Genomic DNA, 12,804 nt, shown 5'->3' on the forward strand with positions numbered 1-12,804 from the left:
GTAGCTCCCCATGCTGTAAGCCTGGTACTGATACGGGATGATAATGGGGTGCAGCGACCGGTTTACTATGTGAGCAAATCATTACATGAGGCCGAGGTGCGGTACTTACCTTTAGAAAAGGCAATTCTGGCGATAGTACATGCCACCCAGAAGCTCCCTCATTACTTTCAGGCGCATACGGTCATCGTTCTAACTCAGCTTCCCCTTCGAGCGGTGCTTCGAAGCGCTGACTACACAGGGAGGATCGCCATGTGGAGTGCGCTTTTAGGGGCCTTTGATATTAAATATATGCCCAGATCCTCCATCAAATGCCAGGTCCTCGCAGACTTGGTAGCGGAGTTTGCTGAACCCTCTGTAGAAACAATAACCGAACAAAAAGACATGGATGGAAAATCGGTTGGCACAATTTCAGCAGGGGGAACCTTGCATTGGAAGGTCTATGTGGATGGCGCAGCCAACCAGAGAGGATTCGGAGTTGGAATAGTTTTAGTATCGCCAGACGGTGCTGCCATTGAAAAATCACTGAGACTCGGGTTCTCGACTACGAACAATGAAGCCGAATACGAAGTCTTACTTCAAGGGATGACGATGGTTCAAAGATTGGGCGGAAGGGCAATGGAAGCGTTCTCGAACTCCAGATTGGTCATCGGCCAAGTGACGGGCGAGTTGGAAGTTAGAGACGCCAGGATGCAAGAGTATCTAGGACAAGTCAAACGCCTACGGACGAGCTTTGAGTCCTTCAATCTGACGCACATTTCCAGGAGTGTAAACACCCATGCAGACTCGCTGGCTACTCTCGCCACGTCCTCGGCGCATAATCTGCCGCGAATGATCCTTGTCGAAGATCTAGTCCAGGCAAGTCCCATTAGAAGAAACCCGGCCCAGGTCCATCAGATCAGAAAGAGTCCCAGCTGGATGGACCCCATAAAGAACTTCCTCCAAAACGACATCTTACCGGAGGAAAAATTAGAGGCCGAGAAGATACGTAGGAATGCTCCTCGGTTCTGGCTATCAGAGGACCACAAACTATATCGGCGCTCTTACTCTGGACCGTACCTACTCTGCGTACATCCAGAAGAATCCGAGTCTCTACTTGAAGAGTTACACGAGGGAATTTGTGGAAGTCACACCGTAGGAAGGTCGCTGGCACACAGGGCACTCACCCAAGGATACTGGTGGCCGAACATGCAAAGAGAGGCCCAAGAATACGCTAAAAAGTGTGATCAGTGCCAGAGATTCGCCCCAAATATCCACCAACCTGGAGGGGTTCTCAACCCCCTCTCTAGCCTATGACCGTTCGCACAATGGGGTCTTGATATTGTCGGACCTTTCCCCAAAGCTGCGGGGAACAAGCGATACATAATAGTCGGAACCGATTACTTCACTAAATGGGTGGAGGCTGAACCTTTGGCCAACATTAGGGACGTGGATGCCCAGAAATTCATCTGGAAAAACATTATCACCCACTTCGGAACTCCACGTACACTCATTTCAGACAATGGTTTTCAATTCGACAGTAAGAGCTTTAGGGAGTATTGCTGCGAGTTTGGGATCATTAACTGATATTCCACCCCCGCCTACCCCCAAGGAAATAGGCAAGTCGAGGCCGTGAACAAGGTCATAGTGAACGGACTGAAGAAAAGACTAGATGAGGCAAAGGGAGATGGGTAGAAGAGCTCCCACACGTCTTATGGACCTATCGGACAACGCCGCGACGGTCAACCGGTGAGACCCCCTTTTCGATGACTTATGGGGCTGAGGCCGTGCTCCCAATCGAGAACAACTTTCCCACACTGAGGTCTAACTCGTTTACCCCAAACAGTAACGACGAGTTATTGGGAAGAAGTCTAGACCTAGCCGAGGAAAGAAGGGAAAAAGCAACGATCCATATGGCCTATTATTACCAGAAGCTGAGACAAGGGTATGATGCCAATGTTAAACTGCGACCTTTAGGTCCGGGTGGTCTCGTAATGAGAAAGATTCTCGGCAGCGCAAAAAACCCCTCTTGGGGCAAGCTAGGGCCCAATTGGGAAGGACCATACCGCGTCACATCCGTGGCCGGGATAGGCGCCTACTATCTAGAAGATTTGGATGAAAAAACTGTACCTCGACCATGGAATGTAAATAACCTCAGAAGATATTATTATTAATGAAAATGGCTTAGCCCATGTTTTGTTTCGTGATTATCCTGTGCCTACTGGTCTATTTACAACTATTCATAATTTTAAACAGAACCTAAGTCCTGCATGGCTCCTCGGACCACAGACTTGGGGGAAATTATTACTTATGACAATTTATACAAGTTTTAAACAGAACCTAAGTCCTGCATGGCTCCTCGGACCACAGACTTAGGGGAAATTATTACTTATGACAATTTATCCAAGTTTTAAACAGAACCTAAGTCCTGCATGACTCCTCGGACCACAGACTTAGGGGAAATTATTACTTATGACAGTTTATACAAGTTTTAAACAGAATCTAAGTCCTGCATGGCTCCTCGGACCACAGACTTAGGGGAAATTATTACTTATAACAGTTTATACAAGTTTTAAACAGAACCTAAGTCCTGCATGGCTCCTCGGACCACAGACTTAGGGGAAATTATTACTTATGACAGTTTATACAAGTTTTAAACAGAACCTAAGTCCTGCATGGCTCCTCGGACCACAGACTTAGGGGAAATTATTACTTATGACAGTTTGGAAAGTTATTACTTAAGGGAAATCATTTTAAGGCGTGCGCGCAGTCTAGCATCATTGCAACCCTCATTCAAATTCGCTGCACAGCATCCTTTTTATCTCGACCGTTTATATTTATTTATGTCGTTGCAAACGTTAAAAAAAAAAAAAAAAAAAGGAAAAGAGTGGTACTAGCATACATCCATAGAAAGCAAAGCAAACATTCTATATTAATACTCCGAGGTCAATATAAAGAGAGGTCCTTACAAAAGAACGCAAAAACAGGACGACTCTCATTCAAAAAAAAAAAAAGGGGGAATACAAAAATTAAAAGCCTAAAAGCTAAGCCTTAGCAGGAGGATCTTTTTTCTACTATGGTAGAGTCCGTGGCAGGATCCTTCACTTTATCAGGCACAGGGACGGCATCAGGCACCGCCAGATCCTGCTCCGAAGCCACTTGGGCGCCATCAGGATTCTCTCGGATCTCCTGAGGATAGAAGATGCTCTCGGGCAGTCTCAGCGCCGAATCCGCAGGAATTCCTGCAGCATCAAGGGCATGAGCCCATGAGATGCTGCAGTAGTCCCTGCACACCTCGGGGATCTCCTCGGATAGCCTGGCCTCCGTTTCTTGGACCCCGAGCTGGCGAGAAGCATTCTTTTCAGCCTCTGCAGCCTCTCGGATCAGCTGAGCCTCCTCTTTGACCCGCCGCAGCTCATCCTCGACTTTTTGCAGGGCAATCTTGAGATCCAGCACTGCCTGCTTCTCGGTGGCAAGGTTGATCTGGGTCGCGTACAGCTCTTTGCGCTGATCCTCCGCCTGGGTCTCAGCACTTTTTAAACCGGCCTCTGCACTCTTGCTCCGTTTCTCCGACTCCTTGAACTTCTCCGTGAGTTCAAGGTGATCGTGCTTGAGGGACCCCAAGGCTTTCTCCATCTCCATCCGAGATTGGGTCTCAGCCTCAGCCCGACTGCGATTATCACAACAAAACTCCTCAGCCACAAATACCTGCTGAGTAATCTGCGAACAAAACAAGATTGGTTTAGAATTTAACAGGGCTAAATAAATTAATTTAATAAAATAGTAAAAGGGCCGCTTACCATCGCGAGATCCCTTTTGAGGGATAGGAAAATCTCGGGCTGAGAGAACCGCCTGTAGGCCTCCATATCCCGAGGAAGGAGTAGTGGTTACTCCAAGGCATCAGCCACGTACCCTGCTCGGCCCCGGTTATAGTCTCGGATTGACGCATTGTAGGGGATAGCAACCCCATCTAGCTCCAGCTTGGGGCTCCATGTACGCGGGGGAGCGCGCACCTCAGCACGGTTCTCCTCATCCCGGCTTTCCGCGGAGTCACCCCTTCTGCTCCTCGGCGCCCAGGTGGTTTTTTCTGCTTGGTCGGCTGGGCAACCACCTCACCTTCCTCATGAGCGTCAACCGGCCTTTTCTTCTTCAGGTCCGGATTAACCTGGAGGCCGAGGTCCGAGGGAACCTGAGAGACCACAGGGGGAAGGGTCTGGGCCTATGATTGAGTTGGTCCTTTTGATGATTGACCTTTCGATGATTGTCCTTTCCCTCGGGAGGTCATCAACTCCCGTAAAGTTTTTCCCTTACCAGCCATGGGGTCTATCTCTTCGTCCGAAGGGTCGTCCGAGCAGGCTATGATTAAGGGAGCGCCAACTGCGGAGTTTCGATCCTGCTCTCCTTCAAGATCCGAAAGCTCAATCAAGGGGGCTTGCTGAACCTCCTCCTCAAAATAAAACTCGTCTATTTCTTCCTCAAGGGAAAGACGAGATGATTCGGTTTCCCCTTCAACCGGAACAGCGACGTCAGGGTTGTCTGGCAGAGGTAGTTGCTCTGCTAGCAAGGGATCTCGAACGCCAGGTAACACGACTGGTGGAAGATCACGTCGAGCTAGGAACCCGGTCTTGGACACTTCAATCCTAGCCAACCTTGGACTGCCAGCTCTAATGGCGTGACCGATAGCTTGGAAAGAGCGGCTTAGAGGTTGATAGCCCAGAATGAGATGAGCTGCACGTAACTGTCTGTCCTCAGTAGCGTAAATTTCCGACCTTAAAAGGTAGTTCAACGCCGGCATGTTCACGAGGCTTAGCCGAGGAGCGACGTGAACTTTATCTGCAAACATCCAAGAGGAGTAGGATTAGTTCACGAAATTTTCCAATTGTACAGAAAGCGAGAAAAATAACCCCCCAATACTAAACCCTTTCCCGAAAAGGATTGGCCCTAAAGACGCCGCACCTGGGGCTCCAGCCCGAGTTGGACAATGAATACCATCGCTCCACTCCCCTAAAGCAATAAGGAAATCCTTCTTCACGGTCTTATTGGATACTGGGAGACAAGAGATCAACCTAACGACCTCGGATCGGGATTTAAGATAATACCCTCTGTTCTCGATGTGGTGACACTCGTACAAATAAACCATATTGTGCTAGGTAAGGCCTAGATTCATCCGCTCGTTTAGGACGTCTACACAGCCTAATATCTTGAACATATTTGGGGCACACTGATGCGGCGTCAACCTATGGTTGTACAGGTAGTCCCTTGTAATCCTACGCATGGGAAGTGCCATCCCTCCCTCTATGAAAGCAATCATGGGGATAACAACTTCTCCCTCGCCTCTATCTGTCAATACTCCTTCAAGAGGACAGTACTGCAGCCCCACCCCCAGGGGAATGTGGTATTTTGCCCTAAAGGCCTCCATAGCGGCCGGAGTATTTACTAGTTTTTCGAATCTACCCATCTGAGCTGAACTGGAGGAATGAAAATAAAGACCGAGGAGAAAAGTAAAGTCCGAGGAGGGAATCGAAACAGCGAAATGAACGAAATTTACTGATACCTTCACAAAACGCTCAATGGGATGCCTGGAAATCTCTCTTGGAGAAGCCGCTTCACGAAAAACGTCTCTGGAGTTCGATGGAGTTCTCTGGAATCCTTTGGAGTTTATGAGATGCCGATAAAAAGAAAACTGAACCTCTCTAACATCTTATATAGCCGGGAGGAGAGAGAAAAGATCGCTCCTGCCTAAACATTCGAGAAAAAATGATGGCCGTCCGATCCACGCCTCACCGTTGGATGAAGGGGACATAAAGCCTCCAGGAGTAAATGGCCGCGCCTCGTAAATTGTAGCGCGTCCAAGGTAACTGCCCGCACGCGCGCCCCAAGCCCTCCTTACTTCCATCCTCTCACTAACATCAAAACCCCGTTTTTCTCCTCGGAAGGAGATAAAAAACCGGAGTTTTAAGGGACTATTGTGGGGCCCGACCCAAAATAATGGGCTAATTAAACTACGGGCCCGTCCGAGAAGAATCCTGTCCGAGGAGAAGTCATAGCCCAAACATTATTTAAGCCCAATTGCGGTAGAAGAAACCTGTCCGAGGAGTAACTCCTCCTCGGACATTACGAAGTCCGGATCAAAAGCTCGCCCCAACTATTGCAGTTCATCCTCCAAGCATATAAAAAAGAATAAAATCCCAAAATATCTCATGGAAAGCTGTCACCACCACATTAAATGTGTCACAACCACCCTCTTGGCCGCATTAATGAGGAAAATACCTCTGAACAGTACTACTTTGGCCACTGCAACTCACAAGGGAGTGATAAGGGTGTCTGATAGGACAGGTGCTCAAGTGGGGGCTTGGATGATTAACAAGTGTAAGGTTCAGATAAGACTGAGAGACCTATATAATGTAGTGGAGTCCCTCAAAGAGAGGGACGAAAAAATGTATGATCTGTGCCCAGGAAATAGAATCTTCTGTTAAACATCCATTCTTGTGTTTTTTGTTTTCTGCAATAGCATTGTCCATGCATCAGACCGACTAAGTTCACTGAGGCTAAGTTCTTTGACCCATCCTCTACAAAGATTTATTGTGTGTTGCGCCTTGGGCCAAGGCCTGATCAGTAGGATTTGGACCAGGAAAATCGTGCAACTACAAGTACTTATTACTAATGCAAGAGAAAAACGTGGAGGTGAGAAAAAAAAATAGTTTAGTAATAAAAAAAAATTGTACATTTGTGAAAAAAAAAGTTTTACTATTTATATATATATATATATATATATATATATATCTATATATATATATATATATATAGATATTTTTTTTTTTTTTTTCAAAAAGAAGAAGTTGTATTAGTACTTGACAACTAACATGAGAGAGAAATGTGAAGGTAGGAGAAAGAACTTTATATATATATATATATATATATATATATATATATAAATTAAGCTAAAAATTAGGATTTTTTAAATTACTAATTTTATATGTCTAACCCTATGATTTAAGTCTTAGAAACAGATGAATTTAAGGGTATTTTGGCCATCTAAATTAAGAATCCCAAATAGGAGAAGCTCCTTAATAGCAGTATCTATACTACTATTTAAGGGACTTACTACTATTTAAAGAGCTTTCTTTATTTGGGATTCTCAATTTAGATACCCAAAATACTCTCAAATTCCCCTATTTAATACATTTTTTCCCAAAAAACTAGCACATACTAAATTCAACAATTTACTCCATTTCAAATCATAAATTTTAGTTTCTTAAAAATCAAAAATTTTCAAATCCTAAATTTTAGTTTCTTAAAAATCTCTTCTCGTGTAACCTCAATAACAGTAAAAAAAATTCAAATTAAAAAAATCATATTAAACTCAAAAAAAAAAAAAAAAAGAGTCTCATTCCACGTGAGCGCATGACGAAACTAGTTATTATCATGATTAATAAAAGAGAAATGAGAAGGAAATATTCAAGAAGATAGAAGTTGGGGTGTGCATGGGTCGGATTAGGTCGGGTTAAGAGGATTTTTTTACCCAAACCACTATGGTGGGTCAAAAAAAATTCAACTCAACCCAACTCATCACATAAGTCCAACCCAACCCAACCCACATGGGTCAGGTTGAACTCATGGGTTTGAAAAATTTTATTTATTTATTATTATTATTAAATTGAGTAGAAAAAATATAAATATTAATATATTAAAAAAACTTAAAAATTAGTATCAATGTAACTCCTTAAAGGAAAACAACACTAATGACTAAACAATAATAGTAATTTATTAGAATTTGTGTGAACTAATTGGCTTTTATATAGAATAGGAAGAAATGGTTATTTAAAATTTTTTATTAATTATATAATATATATATATATATATTAAATTAGTATTAGTAGGAGGAACGAGGAAATGCTACTCTACCGCTGGTTTTTTATTTAAATTATTAAATATATAATATATATTTAAATATATATTAAATATAGATGAGTCGGGTCGGGTTTGACGGGTTTGTAATTTTATGACCCAAACCCAAACCCAATCCAACCCACTATAAAAAAAAATTTTGTAACCCAAACTAACCCACCAAGCCTTAAAAACTAATCCAACCGTACGGGTTGGGTCAGGTCAAATCGGATCGGATTGAATTTGGTCGATTTGACGGGTCGGTGGGTTTTCTGCACAATCCTAGAGGGAAGAAAGGAGAGAGAGAATGAACTAGGAAACGTGTGATGATCCCATTAACACGCGTCCCAGTCCGAAATAGAAAGATAGATATTTTAAGATAAATAAAATCTCTCGGTCAGGGTCTCTCGCCTAGGGTTGGGTTGGGTTGGGTATGGGATAGAATTAACATCTGGTACTGGTAGAAAGAGAGAAAACACAAAACAAACAAACAAATTTGTAGACTTCACTTCACTTCACTTGGATCCATATTAGCATTTCTTTTCTGATTCTCTGAAGAATCATTGAAGAAGAGAGGAATAGGAATGACTACATCACCATTAATTACAACTACTCCAGCAGCAGCACCATCACCCATCTCTTGCAATAATAATAATAATAATGTCTCCATGAAGATGAAGAAACCGATGATGATGATGACGACGACTTCTTCTTCTTCAAGTTTAGCAGTTTCATTTTCACCTCTTATTACCTCCACTGCCACTGCCACTGGGACTGGGACTGTCCGAAGAAGAAGAAGCAGCAGGATGATTTCTTGTGAGGTCGCTCTCGAATCGGATGCCACTTCTTCTTCTTCTTCTTTATCCTCTGACAAAGACGTCGATCCATCATCAATAGCAACAGATAAGATCGGAGCGAGGGTTAGGGTTAAGGTTCCATTAAAGGTACACCATATTCCGAGAGTGGCGGAGGTGGATATCACTGGTATGGAAGGTGTGCTGAAGCAATACGTTGGGGTGTGGAAAGGTAAGAGAATCTCCGCCAATCTTCCTTATAAGATTGAGTTTCTTACTCATATTGAAGGCCGCGGCCCTGGCCCTGTCAAGTTCTTTGCTCATCTCAAGGAAGACGAGTTCGAATACCTCTAATCTTCTCTCCAAACCCAAACAAATAAAAGACCCTCCTCCTCCATCATTTTCTAATCATCATATCATATCATGTTTGATCTATTATTATTATTAACTACTACTACAAATCTGCTTCCTTATTATTATTAATTTTATTTAACTTTCTGCTCTACAACATCTTGCTTCTTTTTGATATTGCTTCATTTTGCAATCTTGTCTGTAATCTAATTAAATGCTTCCTTCCATGTTCATACTTACTAAGGTTGATAGATAGATTTCTCTGTAATCTCATCTCCCCCACTGCTGTGGAACTAACCATTCTTACTAGAAAAAGTAGAATTATCAAGTGTAAACCTGAATGAGATAATATTTTGGGACTGATATTAGAGGAATATTGTACCAAGCATAGGGAGAATCTAACTCAATGCCAATTCCATTGTACCTGCATTCCTTATCTACTCTTCTAGCATTGAGGATGATATGCAATCCTAGCTCCCTTCTTGTAGCCCAGGCATTTCCTGGGAGGGATTTAGATCATACCATCTTTCTTGCATGTATAGCTCATTTTGCTTCTATCTATCAAGTCTCCTTTTCCTTTAGAATCATTAAGATAGTGTGACTTCTAACTTCTAAGAATAAAAATTGAGTTGTAAATTTCCACATAGTTGTAGATTTTCATGAATGCTTGTGATAGTACTCAAAATAGAACAGGAATATTTGCATACTGCAATGCCATAATTCATAAGTGACCAAAGGTGTGATGAAGAAAGGTGGGGTCTCCACATGCTTGAGGACCATATCTTGTTACAAGAATATTCATTTCTATCAGTAATATTTGGTTGCTCTTGGTTTTACCATTATGCAACATCTAGAAGACCTATTTATTTATATCCTCCTTTTTTCTGCGGGCTGGACTTATTAGTAAGATCAAAGACTACTTAGTTTTTTTCAGGCTTTCAGAGCAGGTTTAACTGATTATAGAATGCCCTGATTTTTCTGAAGTTCTTTCAGAGATTATTAATACATCAATGTAATGAATTCAGTCTTTGGCATAGTAGTCATGAAGATTAGTCTTAATGATCATCCCACATTGTATAATGGAACCCATCATTAAAGTTTGATATGTATAATGAGAAAACTGGTTGCTGAAGAAGTTGTTGCGTTGGATGTTTGTGATAAATCATTAGTTGAAAGTAAGAATTCACTTGCTGAAATGTGCTCAACAATTTGCCTTGCCGAAAAGTGGAAGATAAAGCCTCTGAGCTTAGATGGCTCCTAGATTCAGCCTTGTAAAGAACTAATGCATCAAACAAAGTTTGAGCCTACTTACACCATAAGAAGCCTGTCCTCCGCCTTAGGTACAGTGTCATGTTAACTGTATAGTGTAGGACACACAGATTTGGTGTGGAATCTTTCTATGGGGCTTTACATGGAGAATATAGGGTGGATTTTCCTTGGCAAGGAATTTGGAAGACTAAAAGTCCCTAGAAATGTTGCTTTCTTTGCTTGGACAGTAGCTCATGGTAACTCTTTGAAAGAAGATAGTCACTGTTGATCAGTGTTGTATGTACATAAAGGATAGGGAGACTCTTGACCATTTCTCCTACATTGTGCTATAGCAATTTGCAAGGGACGTTTGGTATATAACTCTCATGTTTTTTGATATCTCTTGGGTCGTGCCCTTTTTGGTGAAAGACCTCTTAGTCTTAACCTGTTGGAGAGGTGGTTTTAAGGGCCATCAAATCACAGGCGTGTGGAACACTATTTTTTCCTTATGTGTTACATTTGGAAGGAGCATAATTTTAGGTCTTCTGAAGGGTTTGAATCCCCCTTTGCTTAAATTAAATTTCTTTTTTCTTAGATTGCTTTTTGATTGCCTTAAAGAACATTGGGGATCTTAATTGTTCTTTATTCGAGTTCCTAGATCTTTTTAATTTTAGGTTTTAATTTGTTGTATAGCTCCTGTATTCTTACTGTGTTCTTGGGCTTTGCCCTTTTTTCCCCTCCTTTTTCAATAGGATTTGTTAGTTTATTAAAAAAGAATATTGAGGGGTTGTATCTCACTTTTTTTATGCATATGCTGCAGTCTCTTATTACAAAGTCTGCTCCATGTTTGCTTGTTTATTTTTTGAAATGGTTAGAAATAGTTATATGATATATTTGCTGGTACTAAACTCGCCCAACTGGGCGGTGGTAGCTCCATGTTTGCATTAAACTTTGTTATAAAATGATCCACATATTGAAGAACCATTTAGGTGCAGTTCCTTTGCAATCCTATGAGATTAAATTTTTGACCAACTTTACTTTACTTTCCTTTCCTCCCCTCTATCCAAATGCCATAGATTACTGTTTCTACAAATTTTGAATGATTACATAAGGGAGAGGACCAGAGAGGTTCATAACTTTATGCTTGTTCCATGCAATTAAATTGGATTGGTGCTCTTCCTTCTCTTGTTAGATACAAGCCGTACATGGTTCTTTTTTCCGTGACGTATCTATATGTGGCACGCGAACAAGGACACTTATTGCATTTTATTTTATTTTTTTTAGTTTTTGGTGGTAAATTACACTTACCAAACAGGTTATTAAGAAAAGATTAGATGCAAGGCAACAGGTAAGAGCATCCACAATGGGACATGGATATGCCAAATGTCCACAAAATTTAAGCATTGAGCAACAATTGGACTCAGCAGCCGGAATGCCAAAAGTGGGAAAGTGTAAATTTTTTTGGCATAGTGCTACAGTGCCATCTTACATGTAAGTTGGCACTGTAGCACTATGCCAAAAATAATATTAATATTTTATTCCATTTTTTCTCTCTCATCTCTCATCTCTCTCTCTCTCTTTGTCTTTCTCTGTCTCTCACACTTTCCTCTCTTTCTCCCTCTTCTCTATCACACCTTCGGTCCGTCTCCAATGCGAGTTTATAGGTGTTGGGAATGACTTGAAATGTAAGAGCTCCTCTTGCTCTCCCCGAAATTCAAAATCTCACCCGATTCAGGCTTTATCGTCGAAATTGAATTGTTCCCATTCTTCACAACACTGTTATTATCATACCCATAATCCGAAAAGTTCAATTCTCTAATGGAGAACCCCTTGTTCTGCGCTTGTTGCTGGCGGCTCTGTTATACAAACCATAGTTTGGAGGCCGAAAACCTGACCCTGAAGAGCCCAGTCGCACGGCGAGCTGGCTAAGCGGTCGGCTCCAGTGACCCAAATCGGGCTGGTATTGAAAAAAGCTTGACTGGGGAGACCACCACCATTAACGAAACTCTGAGTCATGGACACCAAAAAGAACCATTCGGTGTCAATGACCTCCTCGTCAATAGCATCATCAGTAGCCGGGGTTGCTTTCCCAGAAATCAAAGAATTGAGATCTCTGTGGTTTTTTTGATCGATGCTCATGGGTTTGTTGGGTTGATGGGTTTGATCGGTGCTGTGGTTGTTGATGGGTTGATGGGTTTGGGATCGGTGATGGGTTGATGGTTGTTCATTGCGGTGCCGTGGTGGTGGTAGCAAGTGGTGATTTGGGTTTTTGTTTTTATTTGGGTTTTGGGATATATTATTTTATTATGTAGATATATTATTTTAATGAGTAGAATAGGAAAATAAAAGTTTGGGATGCTGGAGGTATTGTAAAATGGTATGGTATAATGATAAAGTGGCTTTTTGAAATGGTAAAATAAAATAGAATTGGAATTTCGGGATTCTGATGCTCTAACATGCCCCATCTACTAGATGCAAAACAAGGCGACCACTTGTAGTAGACTGGCTATAATCGTTCTTGGGACCACCACCACCACAATGTGACCCA

General features: G+C 42.0%; 2 protein-coding genes across 2 annotated transcripts; one reads left to right on the forward strand and one right to left on the reverse strand.

Annotated features, from left to right (window-relative positions):
* Nucleotides 1-3,027: 3,027 nt before the first annotated feature.
* LOC126692181 (uncharacterized) lies at nucleotides 3,028-3,873 on the reverse strand. The gene is made up of 2 exons (XM_050387693.1): nucleotides 3,777-3,873; nucleotides 3,028-3,696 (listed from the first exon to the last, which is right to left on the reverse strand). Exons 1-2 carry the CDS (start codon nucleotides 3,840-3,842, stop codon nucleotides 3,028-3,030), a joined length of 735 nt encoding a protein of 244 aa, XP_050243650.1. The 5' UTR covers nucleotides 3,843-3,873.
* Nucleotides 3,874-8,277: 4,404 nt separating this feature from the next.
* Nucleotides 8,278-9,165, forward strand: LOC126714498 (ferredoxin-thioredoxin reductase, variable chain-like). Its single transcript, XM_050414676.1, has one exon. The coding sequence runs from the start codon at nucleotides 8,448-8,450 to the stop codon at nucleotides 9,009-9,011; it is 564 nt and encodes a 187-aa protein (XP_050270633.1). The 5' UTR covers nucleotides 8,278-8,447; the 3' UTR covers nucleotides 9,012-9,165.
* The last annotated feature ends 3,639 nt before the right edge of the window (nucleotides 9,166-12,804 follow it).

The sequence above is a fragment of the Quercus robur genome, chromosome 1, assembly GCF_932294415.1.
Source record: "Quercus robur chromosome 1, dhQueRobu3.1, whole genome shotgun sequence".
Lineage (NCBI taxonomy): Eukaryota > Viridiplantae > Streptophyta > Magnoliopsida > Fagales > Fagaceae > Quercus > Quercus robur.

Bases quoted from the DNA above. Each gene is read 5' to 3' on its own strand.
- LOC126692181 (XM_050387693.1), bottom strand. From the start codon at position 3,842: ATGGAGGCCTACAGGCGGTTCTCTCAGCCCGAGATTTTCCTATCCCTC. The intron at 3,697-3,776 runs GTAAGCGGCCCT...TTTTGTTCGCAG, and splicing joins TCAAAAGGGATCTCGCGATG to ATTACTCAGCAGGTATTTGT.
- LOC126714498 (XM_050414676.1), top strand. From the start codon at position 8,448: ATGACTACATCACCATTAATTACAACTACTCCAGCAGCAGCACCATCA.